Source organism: Lipotes vexillifer, unplaced genomic scaffold, assembly GCF_000442215.2.
Source record: "Lipotes vexillifer unplaced genomic scaffold, Lipotes_vexillifer_v1.1 scaffold1406, whole genome shotgun sequence".
Lineage (NCBI taxonomy): Eukaryota > Metazoa > Chordata > Mammalia > Artiodactyla > Lipotidae > Lipotes > Lipotes vexillifer.
Window position 1 is genome coordinate 585669 of NW_006798568.1, and position 26459 is coordinate 612127.

Here is a 26459-nt window from a genome sequence, read left to right on the forward strand (position 1 = left end):
TTATTCTTTCCTGCAAATCTGTTGGTTTTCTATTACATTTCCCCCTCTATCTCCTAAATTCATGCTTAGACTCAGCAAAGATGCTTTAGGTTGTTTTTTGTTGTTGTTGTTATTGTTTTTTGTTTGTTTTGGTTTTTTTAATCAAAACCAGCAGTGGTAAGAAACTGTAGCTTAACTATTGTTGTGTATCTGCTTTGAATGGCCTTGACCTTATGAGTTGACATTCCTGCCTTTGATTTCCATGTCTCTTCACTTGGTATACAACCCTTCTCTGCCCCCACTCTTGACCATGGCACATATCTGATGGCCTCAACGGTGGCACCCCGTTATGTTTGTCCTTTACCCACTTGTTTCTGTATTGATATCTCTGGAAATCCAGACAGTAAAATTCCTCAAATCACATAGTTTTCTCAATTTTACCCTGTTTTCCTTTTTCTCCTTCCAAAATCTCAGGTTGACCTTAATCCAGGCTTCTCCAAGAATAAAGTTCTTTTAATGTTTAGCCACACTTAGGGGGGAAAAAAAGTAATAAAGTCTTCATAATTCTTGGGAAATTGTGTTAGTGTAAAGAGATACTTCCCATGATGTTATACGTTTATGGGGAATCTGAGAAAAAAACACATCCATACCTTTCTTGGTTGACTACCAAATGGACAGTTTTTACCCTTTTTCTTCACTAGCAGAACCCAGATTTTGCTCAGGCTCCTCCTACTGCACATATCCTTAAAAGGAAGCTGGAGTTGGATCTTGATCTCATTTCCCTTGACAAACCCAAGTTTAGATATGGACGTGAGATGGAATACTGGCCAATCAGATGAAAAGGAACATCTTCTGGAGGGCTTCAGAAAGTTTTCTTTACACAAAAATGAAGATGCTGTTTTCTTGCTTCTGGACTTTGTCACCTGCAAGGAATGCTAGAAAACATGATCACCACTTAGCATCCATGATAGGAGAATAACTGACCGGTTAGAGACCACAGAAAAGGGAGATGAACAACAGTCTCATCCCAGAGTCCTTGTGTTAACCAACCCATGGCTCTTCTGCAATCAGACTTCTTGGGTGAGATTATAAATGTTCTTATTGTATGCCACTATTACTTGGGTTTTCTGTTAATTGCAGTTAACTGCAGATTTTTGTTCGTTACAGATATGAATTACTTCTGAAATACACCATTTTTAAAAAAAACCCAAAACGGAAGTCAAGATTATATTGTCCTATAGGACATTAAGGAGTATTGTATCTAACCTAGCAACCTTATTTCAATAGTCTTTCTCCACTGCCTGTGAATCGCTTTCTCTGATTCTCCTGGAACCAACTTCACCATTTTGTTGATATCCTCATTAATGAGTTGAAGACATCTTTGACATGTCTTCATTCTATATTTTGAGTTACTATGTAACTTTTTGAAAATTGTACTTAAATAGTAACACTATGATTTAAATTTTTCTGCTGAATTTTAAAGTGGTTTTTCACTTCAATTTAATTCAACTCTTATTTACAGAATTCCTGTGTCTCTGGGGTAGGAGATGCAAAGGTAGAATATAGGCATGAGAGGAGAGACTAAGAAGCATTGTAAGGTGTTTACAGTGATTTCCAGGCTTGCTTAGTAGCCACTGGGTGCCCCAAGGATTGCTTTGGACCATACAAAACAGCCTTCCAGGAGCTTGTGTTCATTATAAAGGCTTTCCAGGAGCCTGTGTTCATTCAAGCGTCTGATGATACAACTAGAAGATCTTATAGGTGGTTATCAGACACAATTGACATCCTAAAAAGAAAAACTGTTAAGGCACCAAACCTTGCTGGATATAACCTATTTATCAATAATGAGTTATTATAGTGGATTATTGAGGGCAACACTCCTTCATAGTTCCTATGGGAAACAAGGGGTTTGAAGTTTTTACTTTGAAATGAACAAATGGAAAGGACTAAAAAAACTTTAGTTTGAGGACTGCCCCTCAAAATTCTGGCTACTTCAGTCTCAACAAATGTCATTAATAGACCATACTGAAATCCATTTCAACATCACGGAGACTGTTACTAATCTGGAACTTTTCCCCCTTGAGCTTTTACTCTTGGATTGAATAATAATTCTATATATTTTCAGAGCACTTTGCTATTTACAAAGATGTCATGCATTCTTTCATTAGGTGTATTAACATCCCAGTAAGTGGCAGGTGAGGTTCAGAATCAGGATTTTGAATACCTAAGATCTTGGATTGCCACAACTAGGAAAGCTGAATTGCAGTGTTGGCTCTTTTCTGGAAACATTCTAACAGCTATGGGCAAGGTGAATTAAAGCCCTCGGCGCGAGTCCTGAATCCTGGTTCCACCATCTCCTTGTTGCTTAGCCACTTTGTGACTTAGTTTCTTTGCTCATTAAATAAGCTGACCAGTCGAAGCCCTGCCTTTCTAGGTATTAAATAAAATAATCAAGGGGATGGACTTAGCACGGAGCTCAGCACAACCCAGTTAATCCCAGTTAATCAATACTGGGCTGCGATTCTCCCTTCCCGGGAGCCCCAAGATGTCCAGCGTGCCAGGGCGCCAGAGGGCAGCGGAGGAGGCCACCGAGTGGCTCTCGCCGGTCGAGGGCACGCTCCTCCCCTCCAGAAAGCTGCTCCCCTCGGCTCTCACTCCGCCCCCAGAGGGCCGGGGCGGGGACGCCGTTCCCCTGGAAACGGGACGCGGCGGCTCAAGGCTCGCCAGAGCCCTGGCGCGTTGCGCTCGCAGTGCGCGCAGACGTCGGCTGCCAAGTGGGAGCAGGTGTGGGACTAGCGGCCGCGCTCCCGGTGATCGCTGGAGGAGGTGGGCGCCTCTCGGAGCGCGAGTGTGGAGGTGGCCTCGCCTACCCGGGGCTGGGCAGGGGCGCGCGCGTGGAGCCGGCCAGACCCGCGTCCCCTCAGACGTGCTGGATGGCAGCCCAGGTGGCAGCCCGGGAGGCGGGAGGCTTCCGGGAAGTCTCGACCCTTCGCCTAACCCCGGGCGCCGGCCCGGAGGCGGCGGGCCTGGTGGAGTATGAAGAGGAGGACGAAGACGAGGAGGTGGCGGCGGCCAGGAAAGCGCGGAGTTTCGCCCAGGACGCGCGGGTGCGCTTCGTCGGCGGCCGTCTGGAGCAGATGCTGGGGCTCCCGGAGGAGAAATGGAGCCAGCATTTGGAGAGCGAGGACAAGCGGCAGGTCCTGGGGGAGTTTCTGGAGAGCCCCAGCCCCGCCTGCCTTGTGTTCGGCGTCGACGCCGTGAAGCGGCTCGCGGCCTCCCAACAGGTAAGGGGCGACGGGCGAGGGAACCAGGTTACGCCTCCCGCCCAGCCTGACGGACACTTGAGCGGGACAGGCCAGTTGCGCTTCCTTGGGTTCTCTCGGAGCACATATGCGGCCGCTTTAAAAAACTTCAAGTGCCTGCCGAGAGTCCGCAGAGTCCCCCACGTGTGCGCACTCTGCTGTTAAGCGGCTGTTGGTTAGTTTTCTAGAAGGTCAGCCTTTGGGCCTGCTCCACCCGGATAAAGCAGGAAGAGCAGCGCGTCCTTCAGCTGCCTGGGCGTGAGGCGCGAGGTGGGTTCTCTTTGCCAGATAGCTTTCCTTTAAATCGCTCTTGTGGCACTCCGGAGCCAAATGTGGTGTTTGGCGGAGCCCAAATAACTTGTCATGGCTCAGTCTGCCTGTCAAGCACACTTCATCCCAACGAATAATGCTTAGGACTCCTTTTAAAAAAGAATTGCCCGGGAATCTGCGCTCAGGACAGTTCTCTCTCCCTCTCCCTCCCCACTCCCTTATCTCTAACTTTTTTTGTTTTTTTGTTTTTGTTTTTTTCCTTTTACCTTTTTAAATCTAGACTTCTTGTACACTCGAAGGTTAACGTATCACCTACGATCACAGCATTTGTAAGAGTTTGCGAAGAATATGGAGCAAGATTTACAATCTTGAGACGCCTCACTGTCAGTGTTGTAAAGTGATGCCATCATCACTAGATGTGGTCGTAATAATGGCGGGGAAATAGGATCCCAGAGAAGAGAAAGAGTAACTGGAGTTAGCCTTAGGGTTTTGTGAGTTCTGAATTGTTTTTTTTTGCTACTCTCCTAATTTTAAAAGTTTGTCAGAGGAGTGGACAAGAACAGTTTAGTATTACTTAAGTTAAACAATCATGATATCTGTTTTTTTTTGGTTTTTTTTTTTTTTTTTTTGGCCCCTAGCTGTCTGGCAACTGACAGTCCCAGAGGAAAAGTGGGAATGACTATAACACAGGGATGACTGTAACAGGTCAGAAATTAAAATGCGTTTTTTTGTGGTTTTTTTTGCGGTACGCGGCCCTCTCATTGTTGTGGCCTCTCCCGTTGCGGAGCACAGGCTCCGGACGCGCAGGCTCAGCGGCCATGCCTCACAGGCGTAGCCGCTCCGCAGCGGGTGGGATCTTCCCGGACCGGGGCACGAACTCGTGTCCCCTGCATCGGCAGATGGACTCTCAACCACTGCGCCACCAGGGAGGCCCCGGTCATGATATCTGAAGAAATGACTTGATAGTTATGGAAATGTTAGAATATCTTGATTAAACACTGCTTTGAGTATAGAAATACAATTTGACCTCTTGGTCTTTATCTCGGTTTGGCTTACTTCTGAACAAGAAAATGTTATACAAAAGAATAACCTTTGCTAAGATGGAAACATTCTAATTTCTTCCTGTATTTGTTTAATTATGAGACTTTATGGTATATGATGATCCTAATTGACATGCTTTTGAAAGGTGACATTCCACACCAATAATACTGTGAAATTAACATTATAAAAGAACAAAGAAAACTGTATAAACTTTGCAGAAGAGCAGTGGAGCAATCTTATTTATAAAGGTAGGTAAGATGCCAGGTTTTGTTTCTTATGCTAGCAATCTACTTACAAGTTAGATACAGCAAATCGTGCTTGTTAACATGGAAGCTACATTGTGGACTTAAAATAATTATGTTACTCTTGTTTCAGATTCCAAGAGATGCAAAACATAAACTTGTTTATATTGCCAAGAAGAGTACTGAAAACATTGGAGTAAATGATTTCTCTCAAACAGTTTTATTTGGAGAGTTACCTGCCTCATCTCTTGGACATGTAACTGCTTTCCTAGACGAGGTACTGGTCTATCCTTATTATTTTAATCTTTCACTTATCTTTATGACACTTGGAATTATTCAGGACAACTGTGGCTATTAAAAAGAGAATTTAGAAGCCAGTCTTCTCATTAGCCAGGTGGACGGAAAATGATAGTATTTAGACTGTTCCTGAAATGAGCTGATATTGATGCTAATGTTCAACAGGTGGTAATTTGCAGGATCCTCCTTTTCCTCTCTTTCTAAATAATGGAAGGAAATTAAAAAGCAGCTTGAATTGAATAGGCTCATGTACTTAGCTATAGGTATTAAACTTCATGTTCAGAGTAGAGACAAATTTACCCTTTGGAAAGGGGTATTATCAGTTTTTCAGATTCCTGTTAGTTTCTAAGTGCACTCATGTTAGATAATGGGAAAGGGTAATGGAAATAATGTATTAGGAATGACTGCCTTAAAATTCCTCTTTCTCTCCCCTTAAGTCAGAGAAATGCTCTCTAAACCCGTGTTACTGGCACTCTAATGTGCATTAGAACCACCTAGGGATTTTGTTAAAGACAAACTGATAAATTAGGTTTGGAGTGGGGCTGAAATTCTACATTTCTAACCTGGTGCTGATGCTGTCTTTTCATGAACCAGCTTTGAGGAGCAACGTACCAAATGACTAGGTTTGGAAGAACCGGAGCAGTGGTTCTCAAACTTTCCTGAACATTTGGACCACCTGGGGAACTAACATGCTTCCGCCCAGGTCACACCTCTTACCAATTAAATCAGAATGTCGGGAGTGGGGGGAGCCAGGCTGCAGTAGTTGTTAAAGATCTCCAGGTGACTCTAATGCACCCCAAACTCTGGGAAACACTGGGTTAGTATCGCTAAACCAGATTTCAGTAGCCAAAGCAGTCTTGCCAACGCCAATATTTAACATAGGAATAATTGCCAACATACTTTTTACTAATGATTTGTCAGTCTCCATCTTTCACACCTCTTCTTCCTGAGTCTCTTCTGCTGTCTTCTTGAAAGGAGGTGTTTTCTTGCAGTCTCTGGGCTAACTAAAGCTTCTGTCCCCCAACTTCAGTTCTACCTTGGTTTCACTCCTCTTCTGTTGAATTTACATGGTTTTAGTTGATTTCATGGAGATAACTAGGAAGAGAGTTTTCTATTTTCAGCACTTGAGACAGTTTTCAGTATGTAGCAGGTGTTCAAGAGATTTTTATTGAACAGAATCTGATGGAAGGATTTCACATGGTATGTGAATGACCTTTGGTCCTGCGAATCCAGGCTGCCATCAGCTGGCCTTGGAAGGGCAAGGCAGCACTCTTCATTGGAATTCTTACTCTGTCTGTGTATGGCAACAGAAGATACAAAACCCTTTCCAGTTCCTCGGAATTTACCTCAATACCAGGGTCTGCACAGCCCTCTGAAAAGTTTAAGTGAAAGAGAGTAAGCTGTCCCTGAGCACATCTATAGAAGGCACAGAACATTCAGAACCTCACGGGTTTAACAGGTTTGGAAGATTCTCATTCATTTAATTATGCTTGAGGATATGAGCATTGGGAGGAAAAAAGTGAGGACATCTCGCTCAAGATGTCACTTGGGTTTCTTTATGGACAAGGCTTAAATTCAGAATGAAGGGGCCCTAAGGCAAGACTATAGATTTTTAGATAAAAAAATTTTCAAGGCTTGTCTTTGCTTAGTATCCACAGTGGCTCACATAATTGGCTAATTAACTGTGGCTTACGATGTTTGAAGGACTCCTAAACTTTTCTCTCCAGGCAAGATCTCTCTCCCAAATTCCAAAGAGCTCCATATGCCTTTCTGACATTCCACTTGGTGTGCAATAGACATTTCATACTTAACATTCCAAGTTGAGCTGATGTTCCCCACCCTGTGCTGTTTGGAATTATTCCCAGAATAATGGATGTGAACTCCATCCTTCGAGATGCCCAAACCAGAAAAACCTCCTAGTCAGCCCTGACTCTTGGCTTTGTCTCACACTTTATATCCATTCTGTCAGGAAATCTTGCAAGTTCTGCCTTCAAACATACCCAGAATCAGTTCCCCTCTCCCCTCCATTGCTACCACCCTGGTCCAGCTCACCATTATCTCTCACCTGTGTTAATACATCAGCCTCTTAATTGGTTTTTCTGCTTCTATATGACTCCCATCTAGAACCTATTCCCAACACAGCAGCTAGAGTGATCCTTGTTGAAACACGAGAAAACATGTCACTTTCTGCTCAGACCCTGCACTGGTTCTCCTTTTACTCAGAGTAAGGTCCCAAGAGCTTATAGTAGTCTAGACTTTGCATTGCTGCTCGCTGTGGATCAACAGTATCAGCATCAGCTGGAAACTTGTTAAAACTGTAGAATCTCAGGCCCCGCCCCAGAGCCGCTAAATCAAGACCAAGAAGCACAGGTGCGTCTTAGGATTGTTAAAGGATGAAAGCATGGGCTCGAATTCTCTGTGATCTGACCTCCCCATGACCTCTCAACTCATCTCAGTTGCTAACTCATGGCTTCCTTGCATTTCCTTAATTGTCTCAGGCACACAGGTGCCACAGGGCCTTTGCTCTTGCCATTTCTTCATCTTCCCCAGAATCCACTCAGCCAACCCCTTCATGTCTTGCAAGTCTTTTTGCTCAAATATCTATTTTCCGTGAAGCCACCCTCCAGGTGAGCAGGGATCTTTGAAGGGCAGGAACTTAGGGTCAGGCAAGTGAGACACCCACTTCAAGAACAAAACTTCCAGAGAGGTGGGGAGAAACCAAAACAACCCAGTAATCAAGAGGAGTAATAATTTAAGGCAGTATTATTATTACTATTTTGGCTGTGCCACGCAGCTTAAAGAATCTTAGTTCCCCAACCAGGGATTGAATCTGGGCCCTCTGCAGTGAAAACACAGAGTCCTAGCTACTGGACCCACCAGGGAATTCCCAAACGCAGTATTTTTTTTTTTTTTTCGTTACGCAGGCCTCTCACTGTTGTGGCCTCTCCGGACGCGCAGGCTCAGTGGCCATGGCTCATGGGCCCAGCCGCTCCACTGCATGTGGGATCTTCCCGGACCGGGGCACGAACCCGTGTCCCCTTATTGGCAGGTGGGCTCTCAACCACTGCGCCACCAGGGAAGCCCCCAAACGCAGTATTTTAAAAAATAAAAATTAATGCAGAAAAAAATCAACACTTGAAGTAAAAAGTAGGATCACTAACAGTGCCATGCCAAGTCACATTGGAGGCTGAGGCAAAAGGTCAGTAATACTCATCCTGTCTTTACTGAAAAATGCTGATATTTTATTCATCATTTTTGGATTAGCTTTTACTTTAAAAATATTTAAAAATATTTTTCATCTCAGTTATTGAGGTTTGTTGGGTTTTTTTTTTTTGGTGCCCTCTTATGCTCCAAAGTGAGTGCCTTACTTGCCTTACAGTAGTCCCAGCTCTTAATCTTTGTTGGTCACTGATGAGTCCCAAACACACAAGACCCTGCCTGACACATAGTACGATCTAAGTAAGTACTTGTTAAACAAATGAAGGTTAAATAAGGGCTAAAGATAGCCTGTTCTTACAAAGACAAAACACTGAATCTGCAAGGTATTTCTTTAGAGTAAAAGCATTTGTTGTACGATCTCTGCTATCTCCATTTGAATTTTTTGGACATTTATATTATGTATGTATGCTAAATAAGCCCATGTATGTATGCTAAATAAGCCCATGTATGTATGCTAAATAAGCCCATAGTTGTCATTTGTTCATTTAATCAAAACTTAATATCTGCTTGGTGTCAATGACTGAACACACCTGGCAATTAGTTAGGACGTTTCTGCCATCGGAAAGCATGCAGTGTGAGCTAACAGTGATATGATGTGGTGGATGTAGTGATTTTGGCAGGGTGCTGTGGTGCCTACAGGGTTGGCAGGGAAGGTGGGGAGTCTCAAATAGGATGATTATAGGTCTTGGTTTGCTTAGGGGCGGTTTCAGTTTCCTCCTGTGACAGATCAGTTAACATCTGATCATTTTTATTGCTTGTTTTTACTCTCTAAAGCATCCTCAGTTGTATGGTAAATTACTTGGTCCCCATAGTGTTGAAGGACAGGAGCAATAGCTAGATGTAGGAGAGGGAGGAAGGGAGAAGCAGTGCAAAGGCACAGAGGTGAGGAAATGCAGATCGCATTTTTATTTTTTATTGTTTTTATTTTTTTGCTGTACTCGGGCCTCTCACTGTTGTGGCCTCTCCCGTTGCGGAGCACAGGCTCTGGACGCGCCAGGCTCAGCGGCCATGGCTCACGGGCCCAGCCGCTCCGAGGCATGTGGGATCTTCCCAGACCGGGTCACGAACCCGTGTCCCCTGCATCGGCAGGCGGACTGTCAACCACTGCGCCACTAGGGAAGCCCTATTTAAAATACTTTTAAAAAATTTATTTATTTAGCTGAGCCGGGTCTTAGTTAAGGCGTACGGGATCTTCGTTGCAACACATGGGATCTTTTAGTTGCAACATGTGGAATCTTTTAGTTGCAGCATGTGGGATCTAGTTCTCTGACCAGGGATTGAACCCAGGCCCCCTGCATTGGAAGCACAGAGTCTTAACCACTGCACCACCAGGGAAGCCCCAGATTGCATTTTAAAAAATGGACAGCATTAATACGTTTAGATTGGGGAAGAAGAGCTGGAGGGTGGTGAGAAATAAAGCTGGAGAGGCTGATTAGAAAATTAACACCTATGTAACTTTTTCATCCGGATGGTTGCCACCAAAGCCGGTTGTCAAACTCATATCTGTGTGTTTACTGGAAGATGGTAGCAGTAAGGCATGTTCTGTGAAGGTTTTTATCAGGACAGGCTTCATTGGAAAGTTTTGAAATCAAATGGTCATTTATGACTTGCATTCCAAGCTAAGCAACTTCTGTCTTTCTGGGTACTTTGTATATGAAGAAGAAAAACATTTAATGCAAGGATTGGTGAATTGGTGACTCAATCAAGGAGCGAGGAGGACTGTGTTATTGAGGTAGTGGTTGGAATGAAAAGGATTGAGGTAGTTTTCCAGTGCTGTGGTATTTAACTGGGGTAGAGTAAAGAAGGGATGGACCAAGTGTTTGAAAGGAATATGGGGAAGGTCATTTGACTGTTCTATCTCGTTTAATGACCTAATATACTCTCACTTGTATTCAGTGTTGTATAGTCTTTGAAGTTTGACTCAGATATACAGTGATTAACAGTAATTTATGTTGATATGCTGGGGCCTCCCAAACTTCTCTCTCCAGCCTTGATCTCTCTCCTGAACTCCAAGCTTAGACTTCCGCTGCCCTTACGGACATGGCACTTGCTGTGTAATAGACATCTCAAATCCAGCTTCTGTGAAATTTTACTCCCGATCTGCTGCTCAACATTATTATGTGTCCCTATACATTATTATTTGTAACTATATTATATAATTAGCAAAAGTATTAAAAATGTCATGTAGTTATCTCTTTAAGTATTATGTTGACCCAAATCTTGAAACAATAATTGTAAATGCTTATCAAGCCAGAATGAAAGTTATGATTTGGTTTTTGTAGTCAGTGTCTAGGGCCCATTCCTAGAGATTTCCGTTTAAGAAGTCTGGCAGAGGACCACGCTCCTGTACTTTGAAAGTGTTTGTCAGGTAATAGTCTCTACTGATTTAAGAACCACTGTAAAAAGAAACACCCTAGATTTAAAAAGAGATACGAGAAAGGTGAGTAAAGAGAACCCTAGCAAAGGCACCATGGCTCTTTTATCTGTAGTTGTATATCCCCTGGTAAACATGTCCAAATTATTTTGGTTCAGAGAAAGTTCACGGATTTTTCTTATAAGTCATAAAACCTAGACCAAAAAATTTACAGCTGAAGACAAAACCCCAGGCTAATTGAATTACTTTGTATATAGCTTGTTGATAACAAGATTTATTGTCATTAAAGAGCACATCCCAGGTCAATTTGTTCTAAATGATGTTCATGGAGATACTCTTATTGCTCGCCTAATTGCTCTACAAAGCATGGGGCTCAGAATTTCCTAACAATTTTATCTACAGCTTGTGACACAAATATTTAATTTTAAACGAAGTTGGCCTCCTCACAGAATAGTAAATAGAATGAAGGTTTGAAACAGTATCCAGTAAATTAGAAATGTTGAAGAACCAGAATTATCCTCAACCCTGACTTTTAGAAAAAGCTGTTGCTATTGGGAATTTAGTCTAGAAAGCAGGTTTTCAGTGGGTCAGTGCATGTTCAGCCCAGTAAGACTAAACTCTTGAGTCTGGTTTCCAAAGCTCTTTATGAACCTTGCCAGCATTTCTCACAGCCCCACCTCTTAGGGGTGCTGGCTCTAGTTTCAGGCAGACCAGACTGGAACTTTATCAGAACCCTATGCCTGCAGCCCTCAGTAATTTTGCATCAGTGTTCAGTTTTCTGCCTGCCCTGCTCGTTCATCTTAAAGATTTAAACCAAGTAGCAAGTTTCCTGGCAAGTCTTCCCTAATAACCCTCCTGGCCAGAGATGGGTGTTTCTCCTGTGTTTCCACATGACACAAAAATGTGCCTTTCATGGCAGTTCTGATATCGAGATACCTAACCCACGGATCTCATAGAAGACACGCTAGTTCTTTTGGTTTTCTTAATTTATTTTTATTCCAGTATAGTTGATTTACAATGTTGTGTTAATTTCTACTGTACAGCAAAGTGATTCAGTTATATATATATATATATATATTTTTCATATTCGTTTCCATTATGGTTTATCACAGAATGTTGAATATAGTTCCCTGTGCTATACAGTAGGACCTTGTTGTTTATCCATCCAATATATAATAGTTTGCATCTTCTAACCCCAAACTCCCAGTCTCTTCCTCCCCTACACTCCTCCCCCTTGGCAACCACAAGTCTGTTCTCAATGTCTGTGAGTCTGTTTCTGTTTCATAGATAAGTTCATTTGTGTTACATTTTGGATTCCACATATAAGTGATACCATATGGTATGTCTTTCTCCTTCTGACTTACTTCACTTAGTATGATAATCTCTACGTCCATCCATGTTGTTGCAAATGGCATTATTTCATTCTTTTTTTATAGCTGAGTAGTATTCCATTATATATATATACCACATATTTTCTTTTTTTAAACATCTTTATTGGAGTATAATTGCTTTACAATGGTATGTTAGTTTCTGCTTTATAACAAAGTGAATCCATTGTACATATACATATGTCCCCATATCTCTTCCTTCTTGGGTCTCCCTCCCTCCCACCCTCCCTATCCCACCCCTCTAGGTGGTCACAAAGCACCTAGCTGATCTCCCTGTGTTATGCAGCTGCTTCCCACTAGCTATTTTATGTTTGGTAGTGTATATATGTCCATGCCACTCTCTCACTTTGTCCCAGCTTACCCTTCCCCCTCCCCATATCCTCAAGTCCATTCTCTAGTAGGTCTGCGTCTTTATTCCAATCTTGCCCCTAGGTTCTTCATGACCATTTTGTTTTTTAGATTCCATATATATATGTGTTAGCATACAGTATTTGTTTTTCTCTTTCTGACTTACTTCACTCTGTATGACAGACTCTAGGTCCATCCACCTCATTACAAATAACTCAATTTCATTTCTTTTTATGGCTGAGTAATATTCCATTGTATATATGTGCCACATCTTCTTTATCCATTCACCTGTGATGGACACGTAGGTTGCTTCCATGTCTTGGCTACTGTAAATAGAGCTGCAATGAACATTTTGGTACATGACTCTTTTTGAATTATGGTTTTCTCAGGGTATATGCCCAGTAGTGGGATTACTGGGTCATATGGTAGTTCTATTTTTAGTTTTTTAAGGAACCTCCATACAGTTCTCCATAGTGGCTATATCAATTTATACTCCCACCAACTGTGAAAGAGGGTTCCCTTCTCTCCACACCCTCTTCAGCATTTATTGTTTGTAGATTTTTTGGTGATGGCCATTCTGACCGGTGTGAGCTGATATCTCATTGAAGTTTTGATATGCATTTCTCTAATGCTTATGATGTTGAGCATTCTTTCATGTGTTTGTTGGCAATCTGTATATCTTCTTTGGAGAAATGTCTATTTAGGTCTTCTGCCCGTTTTTGGATGGGGTTGTTTGTTTTTTTGATATTGAGCTGCATGAGCTGCTTGTAAATTTTGGAGATTAATCCTTTGTCAGTTGCTTCATTTGAAAATATTTTCTTCCATTCTGAGGGTTGTCTTTTGATCTTCTTTATGGTTTCCTTTGCTGTGCAAAAGCTTTGAAGTTTCATTAGGTCCCATTTGTTTATTTTTATTTCCATTTCTCTAGGAGGTGGGTCAAAAAGGACCTTGCTGTGATTTATGTCATAGAGTGTTCTGCCTACGCTTTCCTCTAAGAGGTTGATAGTTTCTGGCCTTACATTTAGGTCTTTAGTCCATTTTGAGTTTATTTTTGTGTATGGTGTTAGGGAGTGTTCTAATTTCATTCTTTTACATGTACCTGCCCAGTTTTCCCAGCACCACTTATTGAAGGGGCTGTCTTTTCTCCACTGTAATATTCTTGCCTCCCTTATCAAAGATAAGGTGACCATATGTGAGTGGGTTTATCTCTGGGCTTTCTCTCCTGTTCCATTGATCTATATTTCTGTTTTTGTGCTGGTACCATACTGTCTTGATCACTGTAGCTTTGTAGTGTAGTCTGAAGTCAGGGAGCCTGATTCCTCCAGCTCCATTTTTTGTTCTCAAGATTGCTTTGGCTATTTGTGGTCTTTTGTGTTTCCATACAAATTGTGAAATTTTTTGTTCTAGTTGTGTGAAAAATGCCAGTGGTAGTTTGATAGGGATTGCATTGAATCTGTAGATTGCTTTGGGTAGTAGAGTCATTTTCACAATGTTGATTCTTCCAATCCAAGAACATGGTATATCTCTCCATCTATTTGTATCATGTTTAATTTCTTTCATCAGTGTCTTATAATTTTCTGCATACAGGTCTTTTGTCTCCTTATGTGGGCTTATTCCTAGTTATTGTATTATTTTTGTTGCAGTGGTAAATGGGACTGTTTTCTTAGTTTCACTTTCAAATTTTTCATCATTAGTGTATAGGAATACAAGAGATTTCTGTGCATTAATTTTGTATACTGCTGCTGTACCAAATTCACTGATTAGCTCTAGTAGTTTTCTGGTAGCATCTTTAGGATTCTCTATGTATAGTATCGTGTCATCTGCAAACAGTGACAGCTTTACATTTCCTTTTCCGATTTGGATTCCTTTTATATCTTTTTCTTCTCTGATTGCTGTGGCTAAAAACTTCCAAAACTATGTTGAATAAGAGTGGTGAGAGTGGGCAACCTTGTCTTGTTCCTGATCTTAGTGGGAATGGTTTCAGTTTTTCGCCATTGAGGATGATGTTGGCTGTGGGTTTTTCATATGTGGCCTTTACTATATTGAGGAAAGTTCCCTCTATGCCTACTCTCTGGAGGGTTTTTATCATAAATTGGTCTTGAATTTTGTCAGAAGCTTTCTCTGCATCTATTGAGATGATCATATGGTTTTTCTCCTTCAAATTTGTTGATATGGTTTATCACATTGATTGATTTGCATATATTGAAGAATCCTTGCATTCCTGGGATAAACCCCACTTGATCATGGTGTATGATCCTTTTAATGTGCTGTTGGATTCTGTTTACTAGTATTTTATTGAGGATTTTTGCATCTGTGTTCCTCAATGTTATTGGCCTATAGTTTTCTTTTTTTGTGACATCTTTTTCTGGTTTTTGTATCAGGGTGATGGTGGCCTCACAGAATGAGTTTGGGAGTGTTCCTCCCTCTGCTGTATTTTGGAAGCCTTTGTGAAGGATAGGTGTTAGCTCTTCTCTAAATGTTTGATAGAATTCACCTGTGAAGCCATCTGGTCCTGGGATTTTTGTTGGAAGATTTGCAATCACAGTTTCAGTTTCAGTGCTTGTGATTGGTCTGTTCATATTTTCTTTTTCTTCCTGGTTCAGTCTCAGAAGTTTGTGCATTTCTAAGAGTTTGTCCATTTCTTCCAGGTTGTCCGTTTTATTGGCATAACGTTGCTTGTAGTAATCTTTCATGATCTGTTGTATTTCTGCAGTGTCAGTTGTTACTTCTCCTTTTCAATTTCTAAGTCTATTGATTTGAGTCTTCTCCCTTTTTTTCTTGATGTGTCCGGCTAATGGTTTATCAATTTTGTTTATTTTCTCAAAGAACCAGTTTTTAGTTTTATTGATCCTTGCTATCGTTTCTTTCATTTCTTTTTCATTTATTTCTGACCTGATCTTTATGATTTCTTTCCTTTTAACTTTGGGGGTTTTTTGTTCTTCTTTCTCTAATTGCTTTAGGTGCAAGGTTAGGTTGTTTATTTGAGATGCTTCTTGTTTCTTAAGGTAGGATTGTAGTGCTATAAACTTCCCTCTTAGACCTGCTTTTGCTGCATCACATAGGTTTTGGGTCGTCATGTTTCCATTGTCATTTGTTTCTAAGTATTTTTTGTTTTCCTCTTTGATTTCTTCAGTGATCTCTTGGTTATTAAGTAGTGTGTTGTTTAGCCTCCATGTCTTTGTATTTTTTACAGATTTTTCCAGTAATTGATAGCCAGTCTCATAGCGTTGTGGTCCGAAAAGGTACTTGATGTGATTTCAATTTTCTTAAATTTACCAAGGCTTGATTTGTGATCCAAGATATGATCTCTCCTGGAGAATGTTCCATGAGCACTTGAGAAGAATGTGTATTTTGTTGTTTTTGGATAGAATGTCTTATAAATATCAATTAAATCTATCTTGTTTAATGTATCATTTAAAGCTTGTGTTTTCTTATTGATTTTCATTCTGGATGATCTGTCCATTGGTGAAAGTGGGGTTTTAAAGTCCCCTACTATGATTGTGTTCCTGTCGATTTCCCCTTTTATAGCTGTTAGTGTTTGCCTTATGTATTGAGATGCTCCTATGTTGCGTGCATAAATATTTACAGTTGTTATATCTTCTTCTTGGATTGATCCCTTGATCATTATGTAGTCTCCTTCTTTGTCTCTTGTAATAGTCTTTGTTTTAAAGTCTATTTTGTTGTTATAAAGCAGAAACTAACAAATCATTGTAAAGCAATTATACTCTGCAAAGATGTTAAAAAAATAAAAATTAAAATTAAAAAATTAAAAATAAAAAAGTAATGTCTATTTTGTCTGATATGAGAATTGCTACTCCAGCTTTCTTTTGATTTCCATGTGCATGGAATATTTTTTCCATCCCCTCACTTTCAGTCTATATGTGTCCCGAGGTCTGAAGTGGGTCTCTTGTAGACAGCATATATACAGGTCTTGTTTTTGTATCCATTCAGCCAATCTATGTCTTTTGATTGGAGCATTTAAGCCGTTTACATTCAAGGTAATTTTCGATATGTATGTTCCTATTCCCATTTTCTTAATTGTTTTGGGTTTGTTATTGTAGGTCTTTTCCTTCTCTTGTGTTTCCTGCCTAGATAAGTTCCTTTAGCAGTTGTTGTAGACCTGGTTTGCTGGTGCTGAATTCTCTTAGCTTTTACTTGTCTGTAAAGGTTTTAATTTCTCCATCAAATCTGAACGAGATCCTTTCTGGATCGAGTAATCCTGGATGTAGGTTTTTCCCTTTCCTCACTTTAAATATGTCCTGCCACTCCCTTCTGGCTTGCAGAGCTTCTGCTGAAAGATCAGCTGTTAACCTTATGGGGACTCCCTTGTATGTTATTTGTTGTTTTTCCCTTGCTGCTTTTAATATTTTTTCATTGTATTTAATTTTTGATAGTTTGATTAATATGTGTCTTGGCGTGTTTCTCCTTGGATTTATCCTGTATCAGGTTGTCTGTACTTCCTGGACTTGATTGACTATTTCCTTTCCCGTATTAGCGAAGTTTTCAACTATAATCTCTTCAAATATTTTCGGTACCTTTCTTTTTCTCTTCTTCTTCTGGGACTCCTATAATTTGAATGTTGGTGTGCTTAATGTTGTCCCAGAGGTCTCTGAGACTGTCCTCAGTTCTTTTCATTGTTTTTTCTTTATTCTGCTCTGCAGTAGTTATTTCCACTATTTTATCTTCCAGGTCACTTATCCGTTCTTCTGCCTCAGTTATTCTGCTATTGATCCCTTCTAGAGAATTTTTAATTTCATTTATTGTGTTGTTCATCACTGTGTGTTTGCTCTTTAGTTCTTCTAGGTCCTTGTTAAACATTTCTTGTATTTTGTCCGTTCTATTTCCAAGATTTTGGATTATCTTTACTATCATTATTCTGAATTCTTTTTCAAGTAGACTGCCTATTTCCTCTTCATTTTTTAGGTATGGTGGATTTCTGCCTTGCTCCTTCATCTGCTGTGTGTTTTTCTGTCTTCTTATTTTGCTTAACTTACTGTGTTTGGGGTCTCCTTTTGCAGGCTGCAGTTTCGTAATTCCCATTGTTTTTGGTGTCTGTCCCCAGTGGCTAAGTTTGGTTCAATGGGTTGTGTAGGCTTCCTGGTGGAGGTGACTAGTGCCTGTGTTCTGGTGGATGAGGCTGGATCTTGTCTTTCTGGTGGGCAGGTCCATGTCAGGTGGTGTGTTTAGGGGTGTCTGTGGACTTATTATGATTTTAGGCAGCCTCTCTGCTAATGGGTGGGGTTGTGTTCCTGTCTTGCTAGTTGTTTGGCATAGGGTGTCCAGCACTGTAGCTTGCTGGTCGTTGAGTTGAGCTGGGTCTCCTGCGTCTTCAGCAGCTCCACACACTTTCCCGGACTCCCTTCCGGCTAGCTGTGGCGCACTAGCCCCCTTCAGGCTGAGTTCACGCCGCCAAACCCAGTCCTCTCCCTCGGATCTGACCGAAGCCTAAGCCTCAGCTCCCAGGCCCGGGCGCCCCGGCGGGTGAGCAGACAAGCCTCTCGGGCTGGTGAGTGCTGGTCGGCACTGATCCTCTGTGCGGGAATCTCCCCGCTTTGCCCTCCACACCCTTGTTGCCGTGCTCTCCTCCGCAGCTCCGAAGCTTCCCCCCTCTGCCACCCGCAGTCTTTGCCTGCGAGGGGGCTTCCTAGTGTGTGGAAACCTTTCCTCCTTCACAGCTCCCTCCCACTGGTGCAGGTCCCGTCCCTATTCTTTTGTGTCTGTTTATTCTTTTTTCTTTTGCCCTACCCAGGTACGTGGGGAGTTTCTTGCCTTTTGGGAGGTCTGAGGTCTTCTGCCAGAGTTCAGTAGGTGTTCTGTAGGAGTTGTTCCACTTGTTGATGTATTTCTGATGTATTTGTGGGGAGGAAGGTGATTTCCACGTCTTACTCTTTGACCATCTTGAAGCTCCTCCCCTACCACATCTTCTTTATCTATTCATCTGTTGATGGACATTTAGGTTGTTTCCATGGAAGACACACTGTTCCTTACTAATCTCCTAGCTCAACAAGTAGTGGGTACAAAGCAGGAAATTGTAATAATATTACAATTTGGAAAGACTTGTTTTATCCCCATTGGAAAATAAAATTTCAGTTTGTTTTTTGTTAACTAGAAGGTTGTGTTCTCAAAATCAGCTTTAAATAGGTGGAATACCTGTTTTCTAAGCATTTTAGCTAATGGAAATTTTATAGGTAATGCTGATGGTCTGGACAGATTGTGTCAGAAAAATGTTTAATTAGTACATATTGAAAATGAGTGAGGAAGCGAGACCAGCTTCATTAACTCAACAAACTCCTACTAATTACGTAAGATATGCTGGGCTTTGGGAACACAAAATAATTTTGGAGTGTTTTCACACATATAATTTCATTGATATTTCCAACTTAATGGTGGAAGGAGTTGAAAAAAGGTTCATATGATTAAATAAACATCTTTCTATCAAAATTTAACCCACTGGGATGTCACCCAGGGCTGGAGAAGATTAATTTACTCTTGCCTCCATGTGATTCAAGAAGATTTTTTTACATTAATATACCTGCCAGTGTGCGCAGTTTGCATTAAGAAAGCAGTTTACTTACTTGACATGATTTTGCTTATTTCATGCAGAGTTTAAGTTATTGGGAGCCTCCATAAATGTTTGATAAATGGGTAAATGAATGAACAAGTAGTATAGTATTTCCACTTTGAAAGAATTTGTCTAATTGATTAAATCTAAATGGGTCACTGACTTTGTCATCTCTTTGTAGATTTGATATCACAGGAGGATATTTATGACATTGAAATTGGGTGGTTTTGTTGCTGATCTCGTGTGACAGGAAAATCTTTGAAGGAGCACATTGTGTATAAATTAATTTCACTGCTTTTTAAAATGTTTCTCTTTCTCTAGATTTTAGTGCCAATTATTTCTAATAAGAACAACCATAAATCCTGGTCCTGTTTTATTTCACAAGACATGGAACGTCACATAGAAGTCATGAAAAATAAAATGCATAGTTTTAGGGGCAAAATGTTGAGAAGAACTCTTCTACCAATTCCCACTATTGCAGGAAATGTTGACCTGGATCAGAAATATTCAGAGACCAAGTACGTAATGATATGGTTTGCACAGGATATCAACATGGAGAGCCAACACACCCATTTAATATCATACCCCCAGCAAACTGTTAGCAAAATATTATTATAACTACAGCATATTTTAAAAAATAATGTACAGAAACACCATATATATTATTTCCTTTCAAAGTATTCTTTCTAAAAGCAGACTGTACAAAAAGCAAGCAGTACCAATTGCCATGTCAACAATACTCTTCTAGTAAAATGTTTTTGAGAACATTATGATTCTTTAACAATTTTTTAAATGTTAGAGACATGTGCATGACAGAATAACAATGTCACAACTCAGCTTGAGGCTATAAAAATAATAGATCTGATTTTGAAGTATTTATATTTAGAAAACTAGCTTATGGATTCATAAAATACCTATTAAAATTCAAGTCCTATCCTTATTTGGATGAAATGATTCATTTTTGTATTTTTAATCATTTCAATGTTTGTAGACTAGAGCCAAATGAAAGGACAGTACTCCATGCAATTGAATCAGTGGTTATTAAATGGTCGCATCAAATCCAAGAAATTGTAGAGAAAGATTTAGTGCGGCCTTTGCTGAATGGTCTTCACTCAAATCCTCAAACCGAACTGGATTTCTGGATGATGAGGAGAGAGAACCTAGCATTCATTTATGATCAAGTAAGTTGAGAGCCCTAGAAATTGCTTGCCAGTTGAATTAGCAAAGTCACTTGTAGAATTCGGTCTCCAAAGCCATGATTTCCAGTAATGTTAAAGGTTTAATACACTGTCTTTGAACAACTTAATTGTCCGTTTTCTTATTCCAAAGTTCTGTATGGTATGCATTCTTAAAATTAATGGGGATTAAAAGTAGTTTTGCCTTTTTGAGACTATTTTGACAGTAATTGGAAATACTTTGTGGCAAAGAAAGAGTAGTTCCCAAGGGAAATGTTGAAGATTGTAAGATTAATCTAGTTGATGTAATTAATTTGGGAAAGGAGTAGATTTTGCTTAGTGGAGAGATGCAACTTTGGAAGAACTAACTGGTTCCTCTGCTGGTGTTTGCCATTAGAAGTTACTCAGTTTAATGTTCTAAAAACTAAGACATTCATTCACATGTTCACCTATCTGTTAGAGATTTTCTAAACAGATTTTATATGGAAAAGTTAATATTTTACATGTATAATAAAACGTATATTAACAGGCTTTTTGAAAATACAGATTAAGAGCTATAAATGTAAAATAACATACAGTCTTAAGGAAAAAAATTATTTTTAACTTGAAACCAGGTATGTCTTTGAGTATTAAATACTGTGTGTACTGTGCATGAATGGAATACAATTTAAATATTTTATTGCAGAATGCATTTATTTAGTCATTAATCTAGCTTATATATATATATATATTTTTTTTTTTTCAATTTAGCTTCAGGCTCCCATTGTCCTCAAGATGGTTAAGATCCTGAAAAATAAGCAAAGCAGCTATTTTCCAACTTTGAAGGGTATCCTCATGGCTGTGGAAAATGGTAAGACTCGTGTTCCTCGGCCTGGCCTCAGTGGTCCCTCCTGATCTGACTCCTGCCTGTCTGCTCAGCCTCCTCTACGCTTCTACCCTCAGCGTGCTCATGAAATGACTGCACTTGACTCTTCTAATGATAAGTCCATCTTAATTATCTGCAGTTTATTCTCCGGCTATATTAAACCATTTTTCGGGTATATAGTAAGTACCTACCAAAGAGGCTTTATATTGAACTTTCAGTGCGAGTGTATATGTGTGGAGGGGAAAGGCCTTTGGTATTTAACAGCGGGTCATTGAATGCCCAGCATGGAGGTTTTCTAATCAACAGTTGGGCTGCAGTTAGTCCAGTGACTCCCCAGTAGAATCTCTGAATTTGCTTAACATCCACCTTTTATTTAACTCATAAGAACGTGAAGTCATCATTGAAGTTTTGGTGAAGATTAAACACACAGAGAGGAGGGTTTGTTTGTTGAATTTTGAACAGGTAATACATGTACATTGTTAAAACCCAGAAATTATAAACAGGTATTTTTAATTTAAAAAGGAAATTGTGTAAGTGAAAAGTCTCCTTATCTTCTCAGTACCCAGTTTCAACCTCAGGCGTAACACCCCTCCATAATTTTTTTATTTCTGTTTCTTTAGACATGTGTAAGCAAATATGGATATGATCCGTGATACTGAAGTTTTAAACAGTAAAATTGTAAGATAACGTGGCCCAATAGCTTGTTTTTGTTTCTAACATGAGAAAATTATTTTTAAATTTTTTCCTATGTAACATGTGGAAGGTTAGGAAATACTTAAAATCTACTTTGAAAATGTTTTGCTATCTCTTTAGGCTTCTCTCCATGAACTCTGTTTGAAAAGAGGCCTTAAGACAAGAGGGCATTAGATCTGTATTTCTATCCCAGATCCACTCAGTACATCTTAAATTTGCTGCGTCCCTGGTTTCTCTTGGCCAACTTGGCATACTAACACCTTCCTTGTATAATTGTTGCAAGAATTAGAGCACTATTTCTCAACCTTGTCACCACTGACGTTTTGGGCAGGATAATTCTTTGTTGTGAGGAACGACCCTGTGCATTGCAGGGTATTTAGCAGCATCCTTGGCCTCTTTCCACTCCCCCCATGCCCGCTGTGAGGACAAAAAATGTCTCAAGACATTGTCAAATGACCCTTGGGGGAAATCCTCCCCTGGCTGAGGACCAATGAATTGAAGACCTAATATACAGTGCACAGAGTACTGGGCACATAGTAAGTGTACCCTCAATAAACAGAAGCTGCTTGCATTTTTTCTGGTAGTAAGATTCACATTTTCTGTGGATAAAACTTCTCCAGGAATGAATCCCCAGGGGGTCCTCAGAGCCTTTTGAGCATATGGGCTGGAGATTCAGGAGAAAACACTTTCAGTAGAACAAGTGGCCCAAAGCCATTCTCAGTTAGAGGTAGAAGGCTCTCCCAAAGACCTGCTGGAGGTTTTGTAAAATCACTGGAAGTGCTTACCACATTTTAAGGGCACTTTACCTTTACATGGAATTATTGGATTTTGAAATTAACACTGATGAAAACACACTAATTGCAAAACGTGAGTGCATCTGAGGAAAAAATAGTTCCTGGACCCTCTCTTTCTTCCCAGATCTTTATTGTTAGGTGGAGAGATTAATTGGTTACATGTCAAGTAGAGCAACATGGGTGGGTGCATACCTGACTCTGACAGCCAAAAAAAAAAGTCTGACAGTTTTTGTTTTTGATTTCTGACGAGAGTCTTTTGGGATAACCCCAGAAAATAAGGAATTTACTTTCCTTCATTCTCTACCTTCATAAATAAAGCCCATTTTCAGTTAATCAAAGGTATTTGTAGCCTCAGGAGTACAGTGAAGTCTGATGGAGATCCATTTAGGGTACATTAAAAGGACCAGTTTTAATCAAGAGAAAATTTGGATTAGATTAAGCAGTAATTAATCATAACTATTTCAATGTTGTCTTCATATATAGCTTTTTTAAAAAGTATTACTTATTCCTACCATGCATAACAGTTTTTTAAATTGAGGTAAAATTCACCTAACATTAAAAAAAAGTTTTTAAAGTGTACAGATGGGTGGCATTTAGTGTATTCACAATATCCTGTAACTATTGCTTCTGTCTAGTTCAAAATATTTTCATCACCCATGCTTGACAATTTCAGTAGTTACACTGCAGATAATAATATAATGGAAAATTTTTTCATGGTATGAGTTACTCTTATAGGACACTAGAATGAGATAATAAATGATTCAATTGTGCTGGTACCAAGTGCGTGGGAGGAGTTAACTTTCTGGTGGTGATGCTGGTGAGTCTTCAGTCGCGATTTACTTGTGAGTAACTACGCCTGGGCTCTCTTTGAAGGGTTGTTACAGCCAGACAGTGTCGAAAGTCTTCCTAACCTGTCCTGTGTCAATGGTAGGGTAAGTGATATAAAAAGAAAGAGGCAGTGTTTAAGTACAGCCATGTTGTTTTGCACTGTTCTCTTGACCTTGTGAAGTGACTTCAGATAAAAGAGGCTGCCTCACATTAACGGTGGTTTCCTTTCAGCTCTTCTCGAAGCCCAAGACGTGGAACTTTACCTGAGACCCCTGAGGAGACACCTTCAATGTGTCCAGGAGACGGAATTCCCACAGACCGGTGTATTAATTGCCCCGTTATTTCATACCATCTGTCTGATCTGGAGTCATTCCACGTTTTATAATACCCCTGTTCGGATTATAGTTCTATTGCAAGAGTTTTGTAATCTCTTCATTGACCGGGTATGTAGCATGAAAAACATAGGAACAATGAGAATTAGTGCCGTGTGGTAGGTTTTATGAGATCAAGGAGGAATGAATAAATCCAGTCTACAGAACACCTTTTTCCCTTTTCTTTTTTCATAAGACTTTTATAGTAACAAAGGCCAGATGACTTTCTATCCTAAAAGGCAAAGGAGCTCTGGAAATAAATCACATACAGTCAAGGGACAGGTTGTTACTGGATTCTGTTTAACATCCTACCTTTCTTCAAAAGAGATTTAAGGCAGCTTCTAATAAAAGGCACACACACGTAGTACTTTCTTTGTAGCTTTCCCTTTGGTTTCCACAGGAACACTGGCTGAGGGAAGACTTTTGGAAAGGGAAGTAAGCTAAGAGAATCTGGCAGAAAAAAAATAATCCTTCAAAAATAGTAGTAGAATTATATTAAAAGAATTCTGATTCATGGTTGATCTTTTAAAATCTTGTTTATAATTGTTTCTCTACTCTTCACTTGCAAAATGTTTAAAAAAAATTGGACTGCTTCCTCATCCTGTGGGAACTTTAATTACTCTTGTGTCCATAATATCAGAGAATATTTCATAATTTGAGAGCTAAAAGATACTTGCAGGGCATATCATCCAGTGATTCTTTGTTGCGGGTGTGTGTGTCTTAGTCTGCTTGAGTTGCCATAACAATACCACAGGCTGTGTGGCTTTATTTTCAGGAATTGCTTTCTCACATTTTTGGAGCCTGGGAGACCAGATCCAGGTGCCAGCATGGTCATGTTCTGACTAGAGCATTCTTTCTGGCTTGCAGATAGCTGCCTTTTCTCTGTGCCCTCACACTGAGAGAAAGATCTCCCTCTTCCTCTTTTTAAAAAAACCACAGTCCTGTCAGATCAGGGTCCCGCCCTCATGACCTCATTAACCTTAATTACTTCCTAAAGATTCTATCTCCAGGTAGTCACATTGGTGGTTAGGGCTTCAACACAGGCACTTTTTTGGAGCGGGTGTCACACTTGAGTCCATAGCAGGGTCTATATCAGGTTGTGTGTCTGAACACCTAAGGAGTTTTTGTAAAACAGATGCCAGAGAATCAGAATCTGTGCATATGGCTTAGCCTTTGAGTTGCTAAGTAAGAGCGCTTCCTATGAGAATTGGATCGTTTCCAGCTGCAGCTGGCAAACTGAAGCAGAAAAAGAGAAGTGTCTAAGTTCATGTGAACTGGAAAGTCTAACAGTACAAAGACTTGAGGATTAGCTTGCTCCAGGGGACACAGATGATAATTTCAAAGCTCTGTTTTGCTCGTTTGTGTTCGACTTGATTCTCAGGCTCTCATCACGTGTTAACCAAGGTGGCTTTTGGTAGCACCAGATGGATATCCTTTTGGTAGAGAAACTTCCCTGGAAAGAGGCTGACTTTGTTTTTCATTCTGGACCAGTGGGTTTTATTTTCACTCCTGGAACAATCATGTGGCCAGGGAGATAGGATATCTTGGACAGGCCTGGATCACTAGCTCAGAGAAGGGTGGACAACTGTGATTGACCTAAATCCCTGATATAGTCTAATGCTTCTCAGTGGTTTTCGCCTCACGACTCACATCGAAATTTAAAAGTTTTCATTGCACAGTGGGGTAAAATTGGAGGGGACTGGGAACCCTGAAAATCTGTTCATAGACAGGGCAAGCTGCTTGGAGCTTCTGCTGCCCCAGGCCCCAGAACCTTGCTTTTCTAAACGTTAAAGAGAACAGTGTTGTAGCAGAAACTGGTTGGGGAACTGTGTTCCATTCTAATCCTGATACTTTTTCAGGTGAATTAATGGAAACTTGAAAGATATTTGCTCACTTTGCTTGAGCATTTAGGGGGAAATCCAAATTAAAGAACAGATTTCCTGACTTGTAGCTTACCGTTTCTGGAATACGTATGAGATTGAGGTGTGCACGTGTGTCTTCCTCTCTGCTTCCAAAGAAGTGGAATGGTGTATGGAAAGGGCTTTGGGCTCAGACCAACCAGGATTCAAATCTAATTGAACCAGGAGACTTCCCTGATGGTCCAGTGGGAACTCACTGCTGAGGCCCTGGGTTCAATTCTTAGTCAGGGAACTAAGATTCCACAAGCCGTGTTGCACAGCTGAGAATAAAAAAGATCAAGTTGAACCATTTTAGAGTAGTTAAATCACTTTTCCCAGCCTCACTTTCCACGCTTTAAGTGCCCTGTTCATGGGCTTTTGTAAAGATCAAAAGAGAGAACCTCAATGAAATGCTATGTGTGGCATTTAACAGCGACTCAGTAAAAGTTAGTTCCAAACTCTTGCCTTACAAAATAGTTGCAGCTGTTGATAGGACATAACAGGTCTGTTCCTTGCTCTATTTTAGCATCTCTTCTGGCTTCATTCTATTTGTTTCTCTGTTGTGCAGACTCAGTTTTGCTCTTTTGTTAAGTGAGTGCACTGTGTCCTAATGGCTTGGATCTCCATGTGAAAGGCTTTGATCCCTACTGCAGGTTTAACCACTGTGACCACCACTTCTCCCAAACCCCTTTTGAGGGATCCTCATCTCATTTTGAGAATGATCCAAACTTTTACTGCAAAGCTCTGTTAGTGTAGAAACCTCAAAGGTTGTCATTCACTATCGTAGTTGGCTTGCAAGGAGCCCTGGTTACC

General features: G+C 40.4%; 1 protein-coding gene across 1 annotated transcript in view; it reads left to right on the forward strand.

Moving 5' to 3' along the window:
• Positions 1-2912: 2912 nt before the first annotated feature.
• LOC103072649 (dynein heavy chain 11, axonemal-like) overlaps positions 2913-26459 on the forward strand; it is a gene marked incomplete at its 3' end in the record, with an annotated part of 92516 nt that continues 68969 nt past the window's right edge. Inside the window, exons 1-6 of the mRNA XM_007470604.1 lie at positions 2913-3263; positions 4968-5111; positions 19344-19540; positions 20014-20203; positions 20948-21047; positions 23609-23820. Of these exons, the coding sequence (XP_007470666.1) occupies positions 2913-3263; positions 4968-5111; positions 19344-19540; positions 20014-20203; positions 20948-21047; positions 23609-23820 (1194 nt within the window). The remainder of the gene's footprint in view (positions 3264-4967; positions 5112-19343; positions 19541-20013; positions 20204-20947; positions 21048-23608; positions 23821-26459) is intronic.